The sequence below is a fragment of the Pelophylax lessonae genome, assembly GCF_965119305.1.
Source record: "Pelophylax lessonae genome assembly, chromosome: 4".
NCBI lineage: Eukaryota > Metazoa > Chordata > Amphibia > Anura > Ranidae > Pelophylax > Pelophylax lessonae.
In genome coordinates this window covers 154,701,052-154,727,010 of record NC_138771.1, presented here as the reverse complement: position 1 = coordinate 154,727,010, position 25,959 = coordinate 154,701,052, and the positions used below count along the sequence as shown (strand labels likewise).

At 43.9% G+C, this 25,959-nt stretch overlaps 1 protein-coding gene across 1 annotated transcript in view; it reads right to left on the bottom strand.

The window, feature by feature from the left end:
• STRIP2 (striatin interacting protein 2) overlaps positions 1-25,959 on the bottom strand; it is a 120,107-nt gene that overhangs the window by 51,355 nt on the left and 42,793 nt on the right. Inside the window, exons 10-13 of the mRNA XM_082255298.1 lie at positions 16,996-17,192; positions 15,933-15,998; positions 15,785-15,848; positions 5,704-5,775 (exon numbers count right to left, since the gene is read on the bottom strand). Coding sequence (XP_082111424.1) covers positions 5,704-5,775; positions 15,785-15,848; positions 15,933-15,998; positions 16,996-17,192 — 399 coding nt within the window. The remainder of the gene's footprint in view (positions 1-5,703; positions 5,776-15,784; positions 15,849-15,932; positions 15,999-16,995; positions 17,193-25,959) is intronic.

Here is a 25,959-nt window from a genome sequence, read left to right as displayed (position 1 = left end):
AGACCAATAAAGGAGACTTATGAGGATTACCCAAAGTTCCAGAATGTTTATCTGCAACTACTTCTCGTTTGACAACCATGTTCCCTGAACTAAGATTCTCCAATATGCCTCCCCAGCCCCAAAAAGCTGGTATCTGTTCTCAGGACTTTCGAAGACATTAAAAGAGTGACTTTCCTATCTCCAGTGACTGTGTAAAGAGCCCCCACTCTAGAGACACAGATTTGTCTTGGGAGATAGGAGCATGGGAGAGTCCAAGTGGGACAGGAGACATTTCCTAAGTAGTAACACCTTTGACTGCAACGCATCACATACATGGCCCAGGTATTCCAAAAACTGTGTTGGTTCTGATGTCGACTTTTTTGGAAGTTCAGAATCCAGCCAAACAGTTCATGACCTGCACTGCTTTACATGGGACAATAATGCTCCCAAAGGTTGTCTACCCGGGTTACAAACATCCGACTTACAAACGACTCCTACTTACAAATGGAGGGAGACAACAGGAAGTGAGAGAAAATCTCCCCCAAGGAAGGGGAATGTACTCCTATAAGAGTTCTCATGGGAATAAAGTGTCTCCATTGAAGCTTTATCACCAATCCTTGCTTCCACAACCCATAATTTTCAAAATCCAGTTGTCATAGGGACAGAAAGTGAGCTGAAATCTTCTTAACAGGGGTACAGACAGCAAAACAAATGGTACAGGGGTGTTAACCCTTCCCTATGCTATCCAAAAAAACTTAAAAATTAATAATTTGGCTGGAACTAAACTTAAAAAAAATTTACCTGTTCCGACTTACAAACAAATTCGACTTAAGAACAAACCTACAGTCTCGGATCTTGTTTGTAATCCGGGGACCACCTGTTTAGGAATACTCTGACCTGCCAACAATCGCAGGGCTGAAGCTTTCTTAAACACTCTTGGAGCAGTGGCGATGCTGAATGACAATGCCACAAACTGGTAATGATGAAAATCAGGACATGCGGATAGGCATCCTTGATGCACACTGACACAAGGAAGTCCCCCTGTGGAAACAAAGCCACTACTAACTGGATGGAGTCTATGCAGACTTTTTTCATCCACAGGAATCTAAGGAGGCCCTTGAGATCCAGAATAGGCTACACATCCAGGCTTAGCTTGGGAACCGTGAAAAGATTAGTAAAACCGCTAAAATCCTTCCACAATCGGACAGGAGCAATAACCCCCAGAGTAAGCAACATTTCCAGGACTGCAAAAATAGACCGTTCATTTCTGCAAATCTAAAAAGGCACAATGGAGTGCATAAAGCATGGAAGGGGGGGGGCGGAGTCTTAAACTTTATCTTGCACACACCTGACACCCCGTTATGGACCCAGGCTTCTTGAGTCCAGACAACAATGAAGGCCATCAAGCATTGGCTCACTTGAGTGAGTGGGGATGTCCTTTTAATGGATAGAGGACATCTCTCCAAACTTGAAAGATTGTGATTCCAATTCTTCTTTGACACTGGGGGTAGGTTTCTGCTTAAAACTCAAAGCTTGAGAGTGACAAAATAAATGATGCTTAGTCCCAGAAAAGGTGCTGGTTTTTGGCCAGAGGCCTTTGCCTCCTTCTTAAGAGTAGCAGTGTGCTCTTACCCAGGGAACCTTCAAGGAATTGTTGAACATCCTTGCACTCACAAAGGGCAACTGTTCCAGCTGCTTCTTGCAAACAAGTTCACCTGATCAGCAACCACAAAATTCTGCACATGAGCACAGACATCAAGCCCAATATGGAAATCTGTTGTATGGAATTGTCCAAGGCATCCACAGAAATGTGAAAAGCCCTAAGGAGCTTTTCCAGATGTTGACAGAATAGAATCCAGTGGGTCACCACCGCAGCCACCAATAGCAGCAAGGCTGCAACTGCCAAGGAAAGAGGCCTTAATAAAAAAGGGCTGAAATGGTTTGTCAGTGACATCCTTCATACACCCCAGGAAGACCGCATTTCTTAGGAAGTTCTGGATTACTGCTGGGAAAACCATTTGGGCAGCGAAAATGCCTTCTTCAGATTGGTTCAGTCCGCATACACAACCTCCAGCAAATGGGGGTATATCAGGAAGACATTGGGTGCTTAAGCAACTGCCTTGACCAGTACTTTGTAACCTTTTGACAAGTAGACTCTGGCTGAGGCAATTGGCCCTAACTGTTTCTGCTAATAATCCCACAGTAGCTTTTAAACATCAGGCATGGCTCCCAAGCCCCATTGGAGAGGAAACCCTTGCAGAGAACATCTGAATCTTACCTGCCGCCGCCTCCTCATCGGCGTGACAATCCCCATAGGCCTGTACAAAGACTGGTTTTGAAGGAGAGCGTTGCATTTGTGACCAGTACCTTTCAGGGCCAAAGCACCCAACAACTGATCCCACAGCCCAGCCTTGGCTGGCAAGAACACCTTCCTGAACAAAGTACCCAGTGGAATGTTCCCCGGGAACAGAAGAGACACTAAATAAGCGCAAGGAGTCAGAATAAAAGTTGGCTATGAGAGGAGTCATTACAGGGTGATCTTAGCAGGGGGCCCTCCTTAACTGATGCAGGGATCTTCAAGTTCACCTGCTCATGCCAAACTTCACCCCTCCCCATTAGCCATTTTTCAAGGCTTGCACCAGTGGAGAAGCTAGATATTCTTTCACCCGGGGTGAAGATGTCAAACTGCCAAAAATGCCTTAGCAGGCCCCTAAAATCTTAGATAAAGAAAGGGGACAGATTCCCCAGTCCCTTTCTCTGCAGCCTCAGTTGCATTGGACAGAGAATGAATGGGAAGTGCTCTGTGCTGAGCAGCTTTCTGTTCATTCACAAACTGATGCATAGCAAACAAAACTGTGTTCATTCAGAAAAAGGGGCGGGTAAATTACATTTACCAGCCTCTTCACATAGAGCGCAGGGGTTCGCGCTGTCTACGGCGTGCAGGGGCTTGTGCTGTCTACTGTACAGCGTGCAGGGGCTCACGCTGTGTACAGCGCGCAGGGTTCAGGGGGTTCGCGCTGTGTACAGGAGCGCAGGGTTCAGGGGGTTCGCGCTGTGTACAGGAGCGCAGGGTTCAGGGGGTTCGCGCTGTGTACAGGAGCGCAGGGTTCAGCACTGTGTACAGGAGCGCAGGGTTCAGGGGGTTCGCGCTGTGTACAGGAGCGCAGGGTTCAGGGGGTTCGCGCTGTGTACAGGAGCGCAGGGTTCAGCACTGTGTACAGGAGCGCAGGGTTCAGGGGGTTCGCGCTGTGTACAGGAGCGCAGGGTTCAGGGGGTTCGCGCTGTGTACAGGAGCGCAGGGTTCAGGGGGTTCGCGCTGTGTACAGGAGCGCAGGGTTCAGGGGGTTCGCGCTGTGTACAGGAGCGCAGGGTTCAGGGGTGCGCTGCTACGTGCAGGGTTCAGGGGTGCGCTGCTACGTGCAGGGTTCAGGGGTGCTATGCACAGTGTGTAACTGTGTAGTGTATGTAGCTGATACAATAGGCAGGATAAGAAGCAGCTCAATAAGGCATGAACACCAGAAAGTCCCAGATTCCCAGGCAATAGCTGTGCAGTCAGCTGTATGGCCCCGTACTAATCTGGTACCCCTGCCCCCCTCCCCCCTTCGGCTGGCTAGCTGTGCAGTAAGCAGGTGGGCTGAATAAAAGCATAATCCTCAGCATGGACAAGTTCAGCATGATCAGTAATACCGCTGCAAAAAGTAGTAGCAATATAACCCTACCCGGCAATTGTTCTCCTGGTCTTCCCTTCCCCGCTCTTCTCCTGCCGGCTGCTGCGGGGAATCTTTTCAGGATAGAGAGCGAGGAAGGGAGAACAAGGATAACGAGTGCCAAGAAAGGTTGTGTTGCAACTATTTTGCAGCTGTCTTACAGATCATGCTGAACCTCTCCATGCTGAGGATTATGTCTTTATTCAGCCTGTCCACTTACTGCACAGCTAGCCCGGAGGAGGAGAGGAGGTAAGCGCTGCAGGGGGAAGATTAGAGGAGCATGGGGGGCAGGGGACCAGAGTACAGGGGGTCATACAGCTTAGGAAGAAGGGATAGACAAGAGTGAAAGCTGGGGTGGCATACTGGTACCAATTCCTGTATTTTCCTCCTGTAGAAACTGAATGCTGACGGGAAGAAGGAGGAGACGAAGGCTTTCAGCTGCTGCAGGAGGATCGGTACAAGCCGTTGCGCCCTGGCTTGCACAACAAAGGCTTGTCCTAACTAGAAAAAAGGAGGGAGGCATGGGAGGGGCAGGGGAACAAGGCAGGCCCACCTTGCAAGAGAGGGGGGAAAAAAAAGAAAAGGGGGAGGAGGGGGAATTTGTGAGAATACCATGGACACTCACCATCTGCTGCAGCGCTGCAAAGAGCCCAATCTTTCCACATCACAGTGTCCATAGCCTCAGAGGCCTTCAGGGTCTCTACTACCTCTGCAGGGGATTACTGCCCCGAACCTATATAGCACCCTGCCAGCAAATCATTCTATACAAAGTACCCAAATATTCCCTGCCTGCAGGATCAAGTGCCAACCAGCAACCTTACAGGCTTTTCTGATCTTCTATAGCGTGGATGGGGTACGTTCCCTCTTGGCCCAGGACTGTAGGTGACTGATCCAGAAAAGCCAATCCTTTTCCCCACCAGGGGAGCTAAAAATGAGGCTTAATACAGAAAATCTTCACCTTCAAAAACTGAGGTGTGCTGAGCTGAAAGAGGTCATGTTAGGGTAGGGATTCATGCCTTTTGTGGCAAATATTCATTCACCTGAAGGTGGCATTATCACAAAATTGTTAAGACTCTGAACATGTCCTGTGATGTATGACAGAAAAGTTACATTTTTGTTCTTGAGTTTAGGCATATTGTAAGTGAGATTGGTATTTAGCTATGCTATATATGGCACAAGCACAGTCTACTTATTCTGTACCACTAATTAATTTGTAGATACCACTGAATGATGCCTAACATACTGTTTTTAATAAGAGAATATCATGGAAAGGACTAGTATAGAACTGAGGATTTACCACTCTACGAAAACTCACTGTCAGCCTTTAGTTTGGCAGGTCTACCTTGTTCAAAAGAATGTCATCAATGTTAAATGTTGATCTCCAATACTTTTCTTTTTATTCTGTTAGAAAGACCTAAACATTTTTGGATCAAGGAACTTACCCCGATACCCTCATCGTCCAATCTGGGAATCAATTCCTCAGTTTTTTCTCACTATGCACAGTGTGTCAGGTGTCTCAGTTCTATTAGGGTAAATGCACATATTCGGCAGCACACCACAGATCCTCATTTACTTCCAAATCTTTATTGAAGAATGATCGCATCACAGAAGACATAATGCAATGTTCCGTATTCGCGCAGGAACCCTTCGTCAGGCATATAACGAAGGGTTCCTGCGTGGCTTCTGAAACGTCGTGCTATGTCTTTGGTGATGGATCATTCTTCAATAAAGATTTGGATGTAATTGACTATCCGTGGTGTGCTGGCGAATATGTGCATTTGATCTGTGACGTCTCCAGTTCCAGCTGGTTGTTGCTGTTGCGCCCACCACTCCTAAAGCCTTACCAGGAAAGTGTGCAACGGGAATAAATATACTACTCAGTTCTATTAGGGCACACCTGACGCAAAACAACAAAGTTGGAGGTGCTTGGCTAAGAGCCCTGAAACTGAGATGTACATAAATGGATTTTCACACACATTTCCAACAATTGTAATATAATGAAAAACTATTCTCTTACCAGTGACATGGGACATTTTTCCAGCTCTTGTTCATTTTTAATCTGAACATCAGAAATTGAAACATACTTGTGCTGGAAAAGCAAAGATAAGCAAAGATAAAGTTGTAAAGTGCCATCATTATGTTGCATCATATAACCCAAATAGAGTAATCTAAAGCTGAGCACTGTTGAGTCAAACACTCTTTAGCCTGAATTATTCATGACAATGCAGGGAACAGCTGACATGGAAATCGGTAGTCTCAACAGATATTGGAAGCACATATCAAACGGCATTTAAAAGCATAATGTCAATATATACTGTAACTAAGGATTTATACAATATTCAATGACTAATATAGGTAATATTCACTCCGGATTATAGACCATCTTCCCCATCTACTAGCCCCTCCAATACTTAAGAGTTTATTGTAGCTGTTCCTGGATTATCTGACAATGAATTTACTAAAGGATTTAAATATGTTCACACAATAAAAATGTGAGAAGATTCACTTTGGATTATCCAATCATGTGCATATGCATTACACAAACCAGAAATTTCTTTTTATGCAATTGGGGAACTGAAATTTGAACATTCAAGTAATTTAGTCAATCAGACTCAGTATGCAAATCAGTGCCATTCTATTAAGCAGCAGGTTATCTGCTTAGCTTGAAAAATAACTACATTAATGGAGCTATACCCCATATGCTTTAGGCCCCTTTCACACGTGCTTTCCAATTCGGACCGCCTGTCAGTTTTTTAATGGACCAAATCGGATACTCCATGCAGCCCTATGGAGCAGTGGACGTCAGCACGGACCTCTCCGCGGACACCTGTTGCTATCCGATCCGGTCCGTGAAATCCGAACAGATGGAAACCCTATTTTCCATCCCTCTGGAGGAATGGATGAAAACAGACAGGCGGTCCGTTCTCATCCGATCTCCCCATAGAGGAGAGGGGGGTATTGACAGTTTGTCTCTGCACACAGAGCGGAGACAGAACTGTCATCCGCCTGCTCAGTGGAGATCGATTCCCGCTGAGCAAAACGGAGTCCGTTGGGCGCACCGCCCATGTGAAAGGGGCCTAAGATTGCCAATCTATACCTGCAGCTAGAGATTATTGGAACACCAAGATCATATACAGTATTCACTAGATGCACTAGCAATTTGCATTTACTCCAATTATGGAGGAGACAAAACTTGCCTGAAGGTTTCTCTACTACAAACCCTTGAGAGACGAAACCTAGACCAACCTCCTCTTTTGGCACAGATTCTAACACTTTCTAGTGAACCAACTCTCCTAACAGGGACAAAAGTGATGAGGCTTTCACAAGGTCTCGCGGAGGAAATATAAGAAGAAAACATTGAATAAGGTTTGAAGGCAAACTCTATGAGCCTCTGATCATACACATTGGGAGTAATGCTGTGCCTATTCAGTAGGAACAGCGTCAATCTTCCTCCTACTGGACACAGTGATTTATTGAGGTTTCCTGGCTTTTCCAGCAGGAATAAACGGAATCCCCTGCTTCACCTTGCCTTGATTTCCCCACCATTTTTTTCTGGCTTGATTCCTTAGAATATTAAATCTGTGCGTTTTAATAAACTTTTTGTTTTTAGCCTTTTAAGTATTTTGCCATGTTGACAAATACAGAAGATACAGAAAAGTACAAAAAGCATCAGTATGAATGTGCATATGAATCTTCAATAAGGTAGGTAGGTAGGTAAACTCTAAATGCGTTTGCTCCAAGTATACAGTATATGTGATCAGTAAAGTACATCACATCTGTACACATGAACCACAAAAAAAAAAAAAAAAGCAGAGAGATAAAATGTGATCTGTGTGACCTTTCTTGCGGTGCTTAGCTGGTGCGATTGGTTCCCGTTTCCATGGTCACTTTCTCCTCTCCCCAGAGCATGGAAGCAGAGGGCAGAGTGGAGAAAAAAAAATAGGCACTATAAAGTCCTGCCAGGAATCAGAAGACCACAATACCCGAAGGACTCCAAACTAGAAGGCCCATCAGTTCCAACAATGCAAAGAAATTTGGAATTAGCCATATGAACCCACAACCCTATGGGGTCTGGGCTCTGGGAAATCCTAAATATCAATGCATCATGTAGCTGAGAAGGGAGCACTGGACTGCACCCTACTCCAAACCCAGAGGTTGATGTGAGAGTGAAGAAGAAAGGTGCTCCATGACGGCTATAGAAGGTAAGCCACCAAGATCCACAGTAAAAGGGGACAGTACATGAGAGATCTTAACTACCTCCAGCACACCTCAAACAGTAGGCTTTCCTCTAATGAAGGATACAAATACTGATGGACTGGACTACGCTGGGAGACCACCTTTTAAAGTCTTCCTGTTGCATCTCCTACCCTTAGGGGGGTGCAATCATACTCTCTCATGTGCTATCCTGGGCAGACGCTGGAGAAAAACAAAATACCTTTTCTTAAATGGGCACTAAGAAACCCTTAGATTTTACAATCTTCGAGAAAAAAGGACCATTTGTGTATTTCTCTTGGATTCTTTAAAGGGGAACACCACAAACTGAAACACTATTTAAATAATTTCTATTGTTCGAAGCAAACTCCCCCATCCATTCATGTCGCTACGCTTTATTTTAAGATTGAGAAATTACTTTGAAAAACACCTTCCTAGCATTTCTAGTCGCACCCATTGTGAGTAAACACAGGTGATAAATTTGGCATTTACTTCCTGGAATTCATTTACCCTTAGCCCAGGCAGGCAGGAGAGTGTACATAGCTAAGAAAGCCCCTCCCCACTCAAGGTAAAAAAAAAAAAAAAAAAAAAAAAAGCCTAGGCCAGAAACCAGAAGGGAACTGAATAAAAACTTACCGTTAGTGTACTGGTAACGGCCTCTCTCTTAATCCTTCCAGGACGGCCTACATTTGAGAGATTGTGGCTCCGCCTCACAGGAAACACAACTAATTTGCAGCTGTTTAAAAGGGTCCCACCCATCCTTGAGCTTCAGTAATAGAAAAGTAGTTTCCAACCGAACTTTCAAGGAATATAGTTATTCAATAACATACAGCTACACATATATACTTATACATTATATACATATTTTTTAGAACTCACCACCATCTTGGGCGGGAAGTAGGCCGGCCGTCCAGGAAGGATTAAGAGAAAGGCCGTTACCAGTACACCAACGGTAAGTTTTCTCCTTTCATCCTTCCAGGACGGCCTACATTTGAGAGGATGATAAAGGAATCCATACTGGCCTACCTTAGGGTGGGACCACTGCCTGTAAAACCTTTCTGCCAAAGGCAAGGTCTTGTTGCGACAGTACTTCCACACGATAGTGCTTTAGGAAGGTATCTTGGCTGGACCAGGTGGCAGCATGGCGGATCTGCTCCCAGGATGCTCCGGCTTTTTCGGCCCAGGAAGTTGCCATGCCCCTTGTGGAATGTGCCTTTAGACTTGTTGGTGTGGGGGTACCTGACACCTTATATGACAAACTAATGGCTTGTTTAATCCACCTAGAGATTGAGGGTTTTGATGCTTGTAAACCCTTCCTTGGTCCAAAATGTAGAACCAATAGGTGGCTAGATCTTCTAAAGCCCTTGGTTCTTTCTAAATATGCTAGAAGACATCTTCTTACATCTAAGCAATGGAATTTTTGTTCTTTTGCACATTTAGGTTTCTCACAGAAGGATGGGAGAACCATCTCTTGATTCCTATGAAAAGATGACACTACCTTGGGTAGGTACAGTGGATCTGGTTTAAGAATCACCCTGTCTTGGAGAATTCGCATAAAAGGTTCTTTTATGGATAAGCTTTGCAAATCTCCCACTCTCCTGGCTGTGGTGATTGCCAACAGAAATGTTAACTTAATTGACAAAATGTTTAAATTCATTTTGTTCAAAGGTTCAAATGCTTCACTAGATAATGTCTCTAGTACTAGCGTTAAGTTCCAGGCTGGAACATTAGTTCTGTTAATTGGAGATACTCTTCTCCGGGCTAACAGAAATCTCTTAATTAAAGGTTCTTTGGCCAAACTTTTGTCTAAAAAAACAGAAAGTGCCGCTATCTGTACTTTAAGGGTGTTCACCGCCACCCCCTTATCTACCCCATCCTGTAAAAAATCCAGGATCCTTGGGGTTGAGGCAGAGGAATCCTTCTTCTGACTCTGCCAAGTACAAAATGTTTTCCAGGTTTTGGAATAAATTTTTCTAGTTACTGGCTTTCTACTTGAAAGGAGGGTCTCAATGACTTTGTCTGAGCATCCTTTCTCTTTTAATATTTGGCGTTCACTACCCAGGCTGTTAATTGAAAAAACTGCGGTCTGGGGTGAATCAGAGGTCCTTGTAGTAACAGGTCTGGAATGGTTTCCTCGTTTTCCCTTTTCAGGACCACCTTTCCTGGCCCTAAACGGCCTTAGGTTAGTAAAAAAACAAACGTTCCGATGTGAGGTTGGAAACACAACTGAACTGAAGCTCAAGGATGGGTGGGACCCTTTTAAACAGCTGCAAATTAGTTGTGTTTCCTGTGAGGCGGAGCCACAATCTCTCAAATGTAGGCCGTCCTGGAAGGATGAAAGGAGAAAATGGGATTTTTTTTACTCACTATAAAATCCCTTTACCTGGGTTCATTGAAGGACACAGCAGATATTCATAAGGGATGGATCTGAGGTCAACACTTTCAGGAGAAAGTCGCTAGGTGCAACCAAATCTAAAAAGTCACCCAAGGTGGGTAACACAGAGCTCAGTTTGTAGCCAGCAGTAACAGGACAATAAACACTGAGACAGCCAAACAGAACACTGGGCAGGTGATGTGTCCTTCAATGAACTCGGAGAAAAAGGATTTTATAGTAAGTAGTGTAAAAAAATTAAATTTTCTTTCACTGAAGGACACATCAGATCTTAATGAAGGATGGGATGTCCCAAAGAAGAAGTACTAGAAAGAAAGAAGGGTGTGCCCAAAAATTTAAACAAGAACAAGTAACTCCACCCCAGCAGTACTTAAACTGCCGTACATAAAAGTTTCCATCTGCTCAGGCAGCTACGTCAACCTTGTAGAACTTAGTAAAAAATTGTGAACAGGCAACCAACCAAGTAGCCACCTTGCAAACCTGAACAGCAGAAGCCAAATGATGAAACATCCAGGACAGACTAAGCAACCTGGTGGAATGCGCAGGAATGGATGTTCTCAGCCTGTCAGGGCATTGGTCTGAATCACGGTTTGTCAATTCCATCAAGGAATAGTGAAAGATGAACATGGCTGTCTTTGTCTAGGATCATCTGGAACGAATACTAAGGAATCAGTCATCTGAATGGAGGCTGTAGCAGAGAGGTAGACTCTAATGACCCTAACCACATCCAGGGATTGGGGAGCAACTTCTCTCCAATGGGATGGATGTGGACACAAGGAAGGTAAGACAATATAGTCTTTCAGAAAAAAAGGTTGAAACCACCCTTGGCAAGAGTGCCAGCATAAGACAAAGTACCACTCTGTGCTTGTGTAGCACCAAGAGTGAATGCTTACAAGAAAGAGCTGCAAACTCAGATACCCAAATTTCTGGAGTGATAGCCACCTTTTTTGGTACAGTTGAGAGGGGAAGATCTTGGATATTTTCAAATGGAGGCTTTTGCAAGCCTGAGAAGGTAAGATTCAGGTCCCATTGTGGTTAAGGGGGCCAAGAAGGGGGAAACCCCCATGGGACCCCCTGAAAAAAAAAAGTGAGAATCAAGGAGAAAGAAGCCAAGGGAAGTTGAAAAAGAATTGCCAAAAGCAGAAACCTGGCCCCTTACAGAACTGAGAACTGCTAGAGATAAGGTGCTGAACGATGGAGGCCTGTTCTTTAAAGCCAGCGACCATAAAGCAGAGTGGAAGATAGGACCCTGAAAAAGAAAACCTGGAAGGCTATACCGTGCATCTGCAACCAACCGAAAGAGGTCCGTGAACTGAACCCTGCATGACCAGTCTGGAACCAGGAAGATAATAAAATGTACAAGCAGCAACCTGGGAAGGAGATTCAGGGGGGAAAAAAAGGCATACATCAGAGTACTCATGCCATGGAGAAACTACAGCATTTGACGCATCGGCCCAGGGATCTCTTAACCTGGGAATCTTATGATAGAGTCTGGATGCAAAGAGATCAATGTCTGGGGTGCCCCAATGTTGATAAATCTGGAGAAACACTTTGGGATGCAGGAATCATTCCTCCAATCTAGACTCTGGCGGCTGAGATAGTTCACTTGCCAGTTGTCCACTCCCGGAATGTGAACTGCCAATAGGGCTGAGACATGAATTTCTGTCCAACATAGAATCTGAGATGCCTCCTCCTGGTGCCACCCTGGTAATTGGTGTAGGTCACTGCTGTGGCATTGTCACAGTCGTCCAATGGAAAAGAGGAGAGACTGGCATCTGTGCTAAAAGTTTTCCAAATGAGGAAGAGAAACAACTTCCCGGCCAGCAGAAGTAGGAGGAGCTAAGTAACTATACTAATGACACTTTGATTGGGTGGGATAGGAAAATGAGCTGATACAATGATCCAGGGACTCGGTTTCATTCGCCCAGACTGTTTCGCTGTAGAGACCTGGAATGGTGTTGCCCATATGCGACCACATTGAAGGAAGCTACTATGAAACCCAGAATCCTCATGCAAAAACAAACAGATGGATACGGTCTGTAAAGTAAGTAAGCAAATTAAAGGGATACGCAGCTTCCAAATTTTTCCTGCAGGAAAAAAACCTTTGGCCACAGGGGTGTCCAGAATAAGTCCCAAGTACTCCAAGCGAAAATAAAGATGCAGACTGTGCTCACAGGAACAGGCCATCCAGATAGCCCACAATCAATATCCCGTGGAGGTGTAAAAAGAGCCATGAGCCAGTATTTTGGTGAAGACTTGTGGCGCCGACACGTGTCCAAAGGGAAGGGCTATGGACTGGTAGTGTAGCTCTGCCACGGCAAACTGAATAAATCTTTGGTGGCTGTGGCAAAAGGCGATGTTGAGATACATGGCCTCGATGTTGATTGAGGCTAGAAAAGTTCCTTGATGTAAGGAAGCTACCACCGAGTGCACCAAATCTGTACAGAATGTACGCACTTTAAAAAGGTGTTCGAGGTCTTTTAAATCAAGAAAGGGACAAATTTTGTCCTACTTTGGAACTGTAAAAAGATTAGAATAGATGCCCCTCATTTTTTCAGGGGATGGTACTGGGGCTATCACTCCCAGATCCAGGAGGAGACCTTTAACTGCAGAATCCAAGTCAGCTAGATGCGGAGAAGGACGTAGATTGGATAGGAAAGAACGATCTGGCATAAAAAAATCTTTTAGCCGGAAGAGATTACCTCCAGGACCCAATTGTCTGAAATGTGTGCTAGAAAATAGTCTCCAAACATGTGATGAGGTGGAGGAGCTTCTCTGTGAGCTGGAGGCCCTGGTTTGCCAATTGAATTTGGCTCCAGAGGAAGAGGAGGGTTTGGAGGCCTTGTCCTTGGAGGAGGAGCCTTGGATTTCAAAAAGACACTTGTGAGTGGAGGAGGGTCCTGCTTTGTGACGTATCTCTTTATTCTTCCAAGCTGGAGGTTGGAAGTTACCCTTGCCACCAATGAGGTTTTTGAGGATTTTTTCCTGGGACACACCAAAGTGGCAGCCTCCCACAAAGGGCACTTAGTAAGTACTTCTTTGAAAGTCTGGCTTGCAGACCCGCATTTAAGCCAGAGGAGATACTCTAAAACAATGGCTAAAACAGTCAGAGGAGAGACCATCTGGCCAGAGTCGAAGGCTGCGATACATAGATATTGCAGACCTTGGACAAGCCGATCCACTAATTCCATATAAAAGAGATACCTGCTCAGAAGTCAAACCCTGGCTTGGTATCTTTAGCCCATTTGGTCAAAGTTTGAGATAACATAGCAGAGGAAATGACCAGGTTAATTAAGCTCCAGAAACCAGGTACACTGAATGCAGAGTGCATTCTGCCTACCTCTCAGGGGGGATCTCGAAAAAAGGAAGCTTCTTTGGGAGGAATAACAATAATAGCATTGTTTAGTCGGGAAATGGGAGGGTCCACCACTGGGGAAGTAGACCACTTTTTGAAGAACACGTCCTCAAAAGGATAGACAGAAAAGTGTGTGGCAAGAAAGAACAACTTGGCTGCATGTGACCAAGACTTGGTCAAGATTTGGGAGTCCCATAGAGAACTTAATCTATGCTGGCATGGAGAATTTCTCATCTCCAAAGTTTTTATTACTGCTGTAATGAGAGGCGAGACCAACTCTTTTGCCAATCTTACCTCTGGCAATTTCTATCCACTATTTGAAGGGAGAAATCTGCCTCAGGGGGTCCCCGAAGCCAAAGAAGGTGATTCTTCAGCGTCGACTCATTGGAGGCAGACACAGATGGAAGGGGATGCTTGATAGCAGTTTTTCATAGCAGGGCTCTGTCCATGAGTGATAAAAATCCTTACATAGCGGGAGAAAAGGGGTCAAAAGTCAAGGGGGCACATGACTCGTATCTGAGGATAAAGCTGAGGACTCCAGGAGCAGAGGAGTCTGGAAGGCTAGATAAAGTAGTTCTGCTGAGGAAAAGCTTCCCAGGATACACATTTAGCAGTGGGTTCCTTACCAGTTGGGATCTCTGCCTTTTTACTACCTGCCAGCAATGCCTTGGCCATGCTGGCACCTGTTGCAAATAGGGATCTGCCTTCAAGATCACACTCACCCCTCTGACCAGCACCCACTTCACAGGAAGATAGTAGCTGTCACACTGTAAGATGGTTAAATCCTGGCAGAGATAAAAGCCGTCTGTAGCTTGGTAAGAAGGCAATAGTTCACTATGCTCAAAGCAGCGGTTGCCCTGCTCTGCTCTCCTGTGAAGCGGTGACTGCCCCCTCTAGGAAGCTAGACCAGCAGGAACAGCACAAGAAAGTGCCTAAAAATTAGTGCTCGAGGTGCCACCCCTAATGTACACACCACCCTGGCACTGAGCGCTCACAGTGACTCAAAAACACTGGCCATCTCTGCACAGCTCTGCTCAGAGATGAAAGGTGTACAAGTAGTACACCTGAGTAGTTCACTGAGAGCACTGCCCCTAGTACAAACATTGCCCCAACAATAAAAGTATACGGAGAAGGAGTGGGGTGTGAACGAAGAGAAGATGATCTAAAACGTAAACCGATGCGCACCCATACCCATCAGGAGAATACTCATGGTCCAACAGAGGCAAATCTGGGACTTCTAGTTCTTTGTTCAACAAAGTATTTCCAGGTGGGTAGATGAACACCTCTGATCCAATGTTGATCCAAGATCATCAGCCGAACACATGGCGCCTCGATAGAAGTCCGACAGACGTCCACTTGGGTGTCAAAATTCTTCCTGGCCAGAGACGTTGCAGCCCGAATCCCCCCCCCCCCCCCCCCAACTCCAGGCGAGGGTCTGTGTGCCATCAATGGCAGTGCTAGGGGGACTACCCAAATCTATTATATCCTGCTGGTCACTCAGCACCACAGTTGATTGAAGTTAAAGAAATCTAATCAACTGGAACAAATGCGCTAAAATAAAAAAAGCAAAAAAGAGAAGGAGAAAAAATTTAAAAGGGTCCTTACTCCTGAAATTCTAGGTAAAAAAAATAGCTCTGTGCTGAAAATGGGGCGGGAGGTTTGACACCAGCAGGGGGCCACCCCTTGTGTGCATATTTAGCTTTGCTTTCACATAGCGTCCTGCTCCTGCAAATGGCAATATGAAGATCTGCTATATCTAATAAAACAGAAGCGGGGGAACAAAAAAAGGTAAAAGCAAGGAAATATATTATACCTTTCTATCTATTTACTAATGCTAGCAGCATAAGGATTAAGTTAATGTTGATTTAGAGAGTTTAGTTTCATAGAGAGTTTAGTTTCACTTTAAAAGTGACAGAGTGATCTGTAACCGATAGCAGCCATCTTCTTTTACTGTTCTAACTTTCATTAAAGAAAGAAGGTGCGTGATGGGTTGCAATGGATTACTGTTCTTAGCAGGGCTTTACTGAATAAAATTACATTTATAAGCACCCTTTAAAAGTTGGCAATGAAGACCAAAACAGGATCCATTTTACTCTTAATTACACTTGGTAGATATGAAAGGACATGAATTATTGTTACCTGCTTTAAAATCTTCACACTCTCATGGATAGGCCGCGGTAATCCCACCAACGTATCTATGTCACTACACAGGAGAAAATGCATCACAAACAGGGACTACTGGTACACAATAGAATGCAGGTGAGAACACCAAGATTATTATACTCACTGTCCTAATGTGAATCCAATGAACTTGTTTCGACTCATCTCCAGGAAATTTTCAATGTCTCTCTCTCTGAAACAAAAATATATGGATAAGGTTCTATTTCTTCAAACAGAAGCTGCAACTGATAACCAGCATAGTGCAGTTTAGGACAACTAGCACCCTAACCCTTTTTCAACCCGATACCATTGACTCATAAGATACCCAGGTCAAATTTAGCAGCATCTGAACTAATGAACCTAATAACTCTAGGACTTCCTGCACATCTAATAAAAAATGTATACACATTTTTGTGAATATATAAAAAGGTTTTTATTTGCTACACTGTATTTGTAAAAACAACCCTGCCCCGTTTTTTAGGCTGACAAATTTGCAAATATAAATATACATTTTTTTTAATTAGGGCAACAAAAATATATGGCAGGGCAGATTAACCATGCAGCCTGCATATGATCACTATATCCGTGACAGCCAAGGTCCCCACTGGTGATCAAAAATGAATCAAAGTAGTTCCTGATGGTCAGGGGGGAACCCATCAGTGAGTTATTGAAAACCAGCAGCTCTTGGAAGTGTTGGCTGTGGGTTCACATAGGGGCAAATGCATAGTAATGTATACTTGGCCTGAGACAGCAGGACAGGGAACAGTATTATACAGATTGCAGGTGGGAAGAAATTAAGCAATTTTTAACAGAAAGGACTTTTTCACCATGAAAATATGAATGGGATACAATGCTTCACATGTGAAAAGCAGACTTGGGTGAAATTTGCTACCTGCAAAAATGGGCCAAGTTAAAAAACATACAATATTTCATATTCACATGACCAAAAAAAAAGCCCATGGGCTTGCCTCCTATATACTAAGGAGCATGTTTAATAATATTTAGGAGGCAGTATATGTCACACAAGACAAGGATAAGGTTTGATGATGTGCCTAGAGCTTGTGATGGAAAGGACAGAAGGATATTGGTACAGGCACAGGGTTGTGGAGCCGTGAAACCAAAACACCGCACTAGTGTGTGTGTGTAACCAGTATACATTAAGGATGACTGTCAAAATGTAGTTCTTTCACCTTACTTTAGGTGCCCAAGGAAGACCCTTAGGGAAGCATACTCGCTCTGTGTGGATTCTCAGACAAGCCAATGGCTGTGACATGACATCCCTTTCTTGTACATCAGACTCTGCCTCCACCATGTTCTCTGCATCCTCATTTTCATCCTCTTCTGCCCCTGGGAAAGGGTCTCTCTCATTATAGAAATCAAGGCTGTCCTGTTTAGAAATAATGAAGCAAAAATGTTTAACAGTAGGTAAAAGATGCGCCAGTTAAGCACAATGCATAAAGGGCAAAACATGACTCATTCAGATATTCCTGTGATGCAAAGGGCCTTACTTCTGCAGGTTGGGATTTACCTTAGGTTCTACTCTACTGTCGGAAAAGTAGAGGAAAATTAGTCCCATTTTTTCTAGTTAATAAACTGCTGACACAACATATACTTTCTCCCTTACTTTGTAGAAACCTGGAAGTTTGCATTCAACTCATACAGTGCCTTGAAAAAAGTATTCATACCCCTTGACATTTTTCACATTTTGTCATGTTACAACCAAAAAACATAAATGTATTTTATTGGGATTTTATGTGATAGACCAACACAAAGTGGCACATAATTGTAAAGTGGAAAGAAAATGATAAATGGTTTTCAATTTTTTTTTACAAATATCTGAAAAGTGTGGGGCACATTTGTATTCAGCCCCCTTTACTCCGATACCCCTAACTAAAATCTAGTGAAACCAATTGCCTTCAGAAGTCACCTAATTAGTATATAGAGTCCACCTGTGTGTAATTTAATCTCGGTATAAATACAGCTGTTCTGTGAAGGTTTGTTAGAGAACCTTAGTGAACAAACAGCATCATAAAAGGCCAAGGAACACACCAAATAGGTCAGGGATTAAGTTGTGGAGAAGTTTAAAACAGCGTTAGGTTATAAAAAATATCCCAAGCTTTAAACATCTCACGGAGCACTATTCAATCTATCATCCAAATTGGAAAGAGTATGGCACAAATGAAAACCTACATGGCCCCCCTAAACTGACAGGTCAGGCAAGGAGAGCATTAAATCAGAGAAACAGCCAAGAGGCCCATGGTAACTCTGGAGGAGCTGCAGAGATCAACAGCTCAGGTGGGAGAATCTGTCCACAGGACAACTATTACTCATGCACTCTTCAAATCTGGCCGTTATGGAAGAGTGACAAGAAGAAAGACATTGTTGAAGGAAAGGCATAAGAAGTCCCATTTGCGAGAAGCCATGTGGGGGGCACAGCAAACCTGTGACAGAAGGTGCTCTGGTCTGACGAGACCAAAACTAAACTTTTTGGCCTAAAAGCAAAACGCTATGTGTGGCAGAAAACTAACACTGCACCTCACCCTGAACACACCATCCCCTCTGTGAAACATGGGGGGGGCAGCATCATGTGGTGGGGATGCTTTTCTTCAGCAGCGACGGGGAAGCTGGTCAGAGTTGATGGGAAGATGGATGGAGCCAAATACAAGGCACTCTTAGAAGAAAACCTGTTAGAGTCTGCAAATGGCTTGAGACTGGGGCAGAGGTTCACCTTCCAGCAGGACAACGACCCTAAAAAATACATACAGGAAAGTGCAGAGCTAAATATGAAGTGAATCCATATAGCTATGATGAAAACATCAAAACAATACAATATCAGAAGTGAATCTATAAATTCATACAACATGGTGGAAAAACGTTGAAAACCACAAAGTGAAGCTTTAGTGTTCTAGTGTCCAAACCAATCAGTGAAGACAAACCCAGCACCAATGTAAAAAGGCAAATGCGCTCACCAGAAGGTATGGACCCAGATATATTACAGTAGATGGGTCAGAAAAGCCAGAAAATCCTTCCAAGGGATAAAAGCTTGACAATGGATGGTGGTTGATCAAATAAAACCTTAGTATTCTGGATTAGATTGTCTTGGTCTCCAGGTGGCACATCGATCGAAAATAAGCCAGAGTACACAAAGAGTGTAAAACGGCTTAATTAAAATTTATTCCAATGGTAAAAGCACTTACAAACATCTGTAGACAGCCAGCATGTATAAACCAAAGTGATAGAGGACAGGAAATATTGACCCTAAACATACAGCCAGAGTTACAATGGAATGCTTTAGATCAGGGCTTCCCAAACTTTTTTGGGCCGAGACCCAGTTCTGCATACAGTTATTTTTCGGGACCCAGTTGCTTGTAATTGAATATTGTAAAGTGCTACAGAATTTGTTGGCGCTATATAAATGCAAATAATAATAATAATAATAATAATAATAATAATAATAATAATAATAATGCATGCTTTAAAGGGTGGGGGATGGTAAATTAAAAATATCAATTTACTACTTTTTAATTTATTATTGAATACACTTAATATATAAATAAATATAAGGCTACATGGCACTTGTTTGCCCTCTCCATGTCCCAGCACACCTCACCCAGTCTCCATGATGAGGAGCTCTATGCTGGTCTTGGTGTCCTGGCTCTTCTCCTTCAGATTCTCTGCTGGGGTCACAGAAGCTGCCATGAACTCCTGACACCGCCGGGCCAGCTGGTCCTCCTATGACACCAAGACTGCCGTTTCTGCCCACTATAGCAGTGAGAATCCCACCGCCAGTCTAGCCACCACCGCTGCCACCAGCAGGACCGAGGAGCTGGCTCTGCACCCCATGAACATATCCTACTAACAGCCCACATATGTACTTACTGATGCAAGTATCCTCCTTGCATAAATGCAGACCAGCCTCCGTAAACTGCATGGGCGGAGTCCTGAATCCATCGCAATTTGACTGCTTTGGCTCTCTGCAATTTGCGTGGGCTCACACAGCATTATTTAAGCGGCCCGCTCTCAGTGATTTCCAACTCATCGCGACCCACTCAAACGCAGCTCGCGACCCACCAGTGGGTCCCGACCCACAGTTTGGGAACTCCTGCTTTAGATCAAAGCATATTCATGTGTTAGAATGGCCCAGTCAATGTTCAGACCTAAATCCAATGGAGAATCTGTGGCAAGACTTGAAAATTACTGTTCACAGACGCCCTCCAGCCAATATGACAGAGCTTTTGAGCTATTTTTAAGAATGGGCAAAAATTTCTCTTTAGATGTGCAAAGCGGATAGAAAAATCCACAAAAAGACTTTTCAGCTGTAATTGCAGCGAGAGGTGGTTCTACAAAGTATTGACTTGGGGGGGGGGGGGGGGGTCTGAATACAAATGCACACCACACTTTTCAGATATTTATAAAAAATGTTATAAAAAATTTCCATTTTCCTTCCACTTCACAATTAGGTGCCACTTTGTGTTGGTCTATCACATAAAATCCCAATAAAATACATCTATTTTTTTTGGTTGTAACATGACAAAATGTCAAGGGGTATGAGCACTGTATACAACTTTCTGGATCATAAACATGCCAACACCCACCTCCCTCCCTTCCAATAAACTGCCACCATCCCCTGAAAGCCACATGCAAATACCAACCAAGATAATAGTGCCACATAAATGTACTGTTATTACGTACGTCCCCATAAATAAAAAACATTCCCGATTTAAAGTGTATCGGTGCTAAAAATGAAAAATCCTATTTAAATTATTTCTACTCCTATTAATCTGTCCAATCTTGAAGTTTGTAAACTTACTTTATGATTCTACACATTTGCCTTCTTGAATTCACTATGCTTTGTGAGTAGAGCCTGCTTTCAGGACTACAGAGGAGCTAAGGAGGAGTTTCAGGAATGGGTGTCTGTACAGGAGTGGCTACTTGCAGACAGCAGGGTACCATAGGATATGTAGTCCTTAGACATTCAAAGTAAAAAGCATGGGAGATGCTGAAAAGCATGCAGGGAATTCAGGAAGATGTGAAAAGAGATGGCGAGCAGAAAGGCAGCACTCACAACATGAAAGAAGTTTTCTTTATTTAAGTAGGTTTATAATAGATTGCATACTTCAATGCTGATGTTCTAAAATGAAAGTATACTGGGACCATTGATCTCTTTTAAATTGAAAAAAAACAAAAAAACACAAAGAATACCACCTAAATGTATTGCCTAATATTGGTTGACTATATCTCCAAGTAAATGACCAGAAATAATCATATCCCCTGACATGCAAATAAAAGTACATATCTAAAACACTTATACAATGAATGGGCAATAAACACTATCTAACTGAAAATAAGGAACAGGAAATATGCACACCCCCCACAAGTTAATATATTAGTGTGACAGAATAGGAAAACAAAGTCTAAAGAATATACAGCAAAGTGAAAATTTGCTGCAAAAAGCAAGAAAAATAAAAGTTCAAAAAGTGAGCCTTGAGATAAGGAAGAAAAAGGCAACAACTCACTAAGAGATAAAGACAACAATAATTTTTTGCTCCAAGAACTCATGCAGTATGTATCTCATAGTAATAAATTCACTAAAAACGCAATGCCTTATTTAAAAAGATTAGTTAAATATTTATGTTTTACAATACTTAGAATTTGAAAGCGATATTAAAGTTTTACTAAACCCACAACCTTAAAATCAGTTTATATATGCAGTAAAGCATGCTTGTTATACCCACTGTGGAACCTAAGTGGTTAATCCTCTGCATTGTGTAAAAAGACTGTTTGACCCTCTCCTCTCTGATCCTCCCATTTTTCCACTGCCCCCAATCCATCTCATATATATATATATATATATATATATATATATATATATATATATATATATATATATATATATATATATAGAGAGAGAGAGAGAGAGAGAGAGAGAGAGAGAGAGAGAACAGTCTTGAGGGCAAGCTGCACATGCTGTTTGGTGTGTATTGCTAGAGATTTTTTCTTTTCTGGCAGAGTTCATGTGATCAGCACAGGGCCAATAAGCACTGTCCAGAGGGTCAGGGGTCCTGAAGCCTCATAGGATAGTCAGAGTAAAATGAAAGCTCCTCCTACAAGCTTTAACACTGATCCAAATCATAAAACTGCTCTAAATGGTGATGAGAAAAATTATTTAGCAGTATAGATTTACTAAAACTACTGCATTTTCATGTCCTGTGAATTGTGGGAGACCAGATATAGTCAATCAGGGTCCTGGGTTTAGCAACACTTTAACCACTTAAGCCCCGGAGGATTTGGCTGCTAAACGACTAGGGGGTATTTTGCGATTCGGCACTGCGTGATTTTAACGGACAATTGCGCGGTCATGTGACGCTGTACCTAAACGAATTTAGCGTCCTTTTTTTCCCACAAACAGAGCTTTCTTTTGGTGGTATTTGATCACCTGTGCGATTTTTTGATCATGCGCTATAAACAAAAAAAAAAAGAGCGTAAATTTTGCAAAAGTAGCAATATTTTTCACATTTTTTTTATATGAAATTCCCCCCCCAAAAAAATGTAAAAATCAAAATTTTTTAACATTTTCGGCCAATTTGTTTTATGCTACCTACGTTTGGTTAAAAAAAAAAAAAAAAAAAAAAAAAAAAAAAAAAAAAAAAAAAAAAATCGCAAAAAGCGTATTTTGATTGGTTTGCGCAAAAGTTATCGCGTTTACTAACAAAGGGAAAGATTTTTGTCATTTTTTTTTTTTTTTTTTTAACGCGTAATGGCGGCGATCTGCGATTTTTTTTGCGGTACTGCGACATTGGGGCGGACAGATCGGACCCTTGACTGACATTTTTGACACTTTTGGGGTTACCAGTGACATTTCTACAGTAATCAGTGCTATACATATGCACGGTTACTGTAAAAATACACTGGCAGTGAAGGGGTTAACTTTTTTTTTGAAAGGGAGGGGCTATGTGTGTCCCTATGGGCGTGCTTTCTACTGTGATTGGCTATGGCTTCAGATGTATGAACGGTGATCAACGGTTCTACATAGTAGAACCGTATGATCATCTTTCATACACAGGGGACAATGACAGGCAGCTTGTTTACACAAGCCGCCTGACTTTCTCCCTCTCCCCCGCCGGTCACACGCGCGGGGGGGGGGGGGGGTCCATGACCACGCGGGAGCGCGCCTCCAGGGGCGCGCGCTCGCTCCCTAGACCCTCACAAGCAAGCGACGTAGACCTACGTCAGTTTGCCTGTGAGGAGCTGACCGCCGACGTAGATAGTCGTGCGGCGGTCGGCAAGTGGTTAAAGCTTCATCTTTTATTAAAATAATAAACATGTAATTTACCTGCTCTGTGCAATGGTATCGCACAACCTTAATCCTTTACTTCTGAGGTACCCTGCTGGCGCTCCTGGCTCCTACCCTTCTGCGAGTGCTCCCATAGAAAGCCACTTTTTTAATGGGGGCACTTGTGCGCGCTCGCTCCTGAGCCACCCTGTCTGCACCTAAATACACCTCATCCTCGTCACAGGATTTGATTGACAGCAACAGGAGCCAACAATAAATGGATTTTTGTAAAATCTTACCGTAAAATCCTTTTCTCTTAGCTCATCGACAGACGTAGTCCTCGGTGATACACCACCTTCGGGTTATGTTACCTCCGCAGGAGCAGGACTAGACAGGAAATTAAAAAGCTCTGGCCACACCCTAGGGGCAGTCCCAGAGGGTATATCCTCTCTCTCTCTGCCTCAGCAAATCAGTTATGTGAAAAAGCAGTGCTTAGAGAATTTAACCCAACCCAACTCCAAAAACAGAGGGGCGGGGACTACGTCTGTCGATGAGCTAAGAGAAAAGGATTTTACGGTAAGATTTTACAAAAATCCATTTTTCTCTAGCGCTCATCGACAGACGTAGTCCTCGGTGATACACCACCTTCGGGACGTCCCAGAGCAGTATCACAACTGAGGGGTGGGAAAATGGAAATCAAATCCCAATCTAGAAGGCCCAACCGGTGCCAACTAGAAGTTTACAATGCTCATCCTTAATGATGAGACTCAACAAAAAAATTTTTCAAACAGAAAAAAACCCTCGAGGTAGACCACCGGTCTCCTCAAATTGCGGCCTGCAAAACCTTGCGGCCAAATGAGGCATCCGCCGATGCCGTCACATCAATTTTATAGAATTTAGTAAAGGTATGTACCGACGACCAAGTGGCCGCCTTACATACCTGGCCCACTGACGCCTGATGGCGAAAGGCCCAGGAAGTACTGAGCGCTCGAGTGGAGTGCGCCCTAACAGGGAACGGAGGACTCTGACCCTTAATAGAATAAGCCTGTACCACCGTTTGTCTAATCCATTTGGCAATGGTCGCGGCAGATGCAGGCAAACCCTTTCTGGGGCCATCCGTGATCACAAAAAGTGAATCCGTCTTACGGAATGATTCCGTAGCTTTCAGGTATACCCTGATTGCCCGAACCACATCCAAGGAATGCAACGCATGTTCCCGATGATGCTTGGGCTGAGGACACAAGGAAGGTAGTACAATATCTTCATTCAGATGAAAATCTGAAACCACCTTAGGAAGAAAAGATGGCTTAGGATGAAGTACTACCTTATCCCTATGAATCACTAGGTATGGGGACTGGCATGATAATGCAGCCAGTTCTGACACCCTGCGAGCAGAAGTAATAGCCACCAAGAAGACCACCTTCTGGGATAAAGTAAGCAAGGGAATCTCCCTGATGTTTTCAAAGGGAGGTTTCTGTAGAACCGACAAAACCAAATTAAGATCCCAGGGCGGTAAGGGCGCGCGGACTGGAGGAGCCAGGTGCCGCACCCCCTGGATGAAATTCCGCACCAAGGATTTGGTCGCTAAAGGTTTCTGAAAGAAGATTGCTAATGCTGAAACTTGACCCTTGATGGTGCTCAAGGCTAGCTTCTGCTCAACCCCTTGTTGCAAAAAGGCCAATATTCGAGACACCGAATAGGTACGTGGAGGAAATCCTAAAGATTCGCACCACGCAATATAAGTCTTCCATGTGTGATAATAGACTTTGCTGGAAGTCGCTTTCCTTGCTTTAATAAGGGTAGGAATGACAGAAGTAGACAAACCTCTGTCCTTCAGTACTTGGGTCTCAATGGCCAGGCCATTAAAACCAGCGACTGTAAAGCACGAAGGTAAATAGGTCCTTGAGACTACAGACACTCCCTGAGACGAAGTTCCCACGGAACGTCTGCGACTAACCTGTCCAAGTCGGCCAGGCCGGCTTGAAGAGGCCAGCCTAGAATTTCTAGGACCACTGGCGCTGATTGGATCTGAACCAGGCGTCCCTAGAGGTATCTGGCCCCGACCATCCGAGAAAGTCTGGTCGTTTTCTGTTCCCACACATTTATCAGATACCTGATAGTTATCAGGCAAGGTGATCTTTTCTGGTTGAACCTCAGGGACCGAAGTCACCCGACTAAAGGCTACTTGGCCTATCTGGTCAATCAGATCCGATTCCTGTGAGGTATCGGGACTAATCTTAGGAAAAGGTAAAGGAAAAGATCTATACAGGGAACGGTAACTACCGCTTCCTGTACTTAAATGTTGGAAGGGAAGAATCGCACCGGTAGTAGTGGTTGATGCTCGATCTAATGTCCTGAATACCGGTGAAAACGTCCCCCCACCCTGAAATTGGGTGGGGGCGCACCTTCAGGCTGTGTACTCCTTTACTTCGGGTTTGGCTGGGTTGGTCCTCTGCTTGTCCGACCAGCCCTTCTTGAACCCTCCTGGAGGAGTCTTGCCTTTCCCGGAAGTACCAGCCGGGCGTCCTTTATGGGCGGTAAAGAAAGGTCCTCGCTTGTTGCGAGGTTCCTTAGCTTTTGCAGCCTGTGGCAAAAAAGTACTCTTGCCCCCGGTGGCATCCTTAATGATTTCATCTAGGTTGGCTCCAAATAGACGATTCCCCTGGAAAGGGAGATTGGTCAAAGTCTTTTTGGAACCTAGGTCAGCTGACCAGCATTTTAACCACAGCACACGTCTGAGGATCACTGCTAACTTAGATGCATGCCCTAACAAGGGAGTAGTGTCCAAGGCTGCGTCACAGATAAACCGTAGCCCTTGTATGATCTGTTCTATCAAATCAGATGTCTCCTGGGGAATATCTTTTCCCCTAAGATCTTGGCG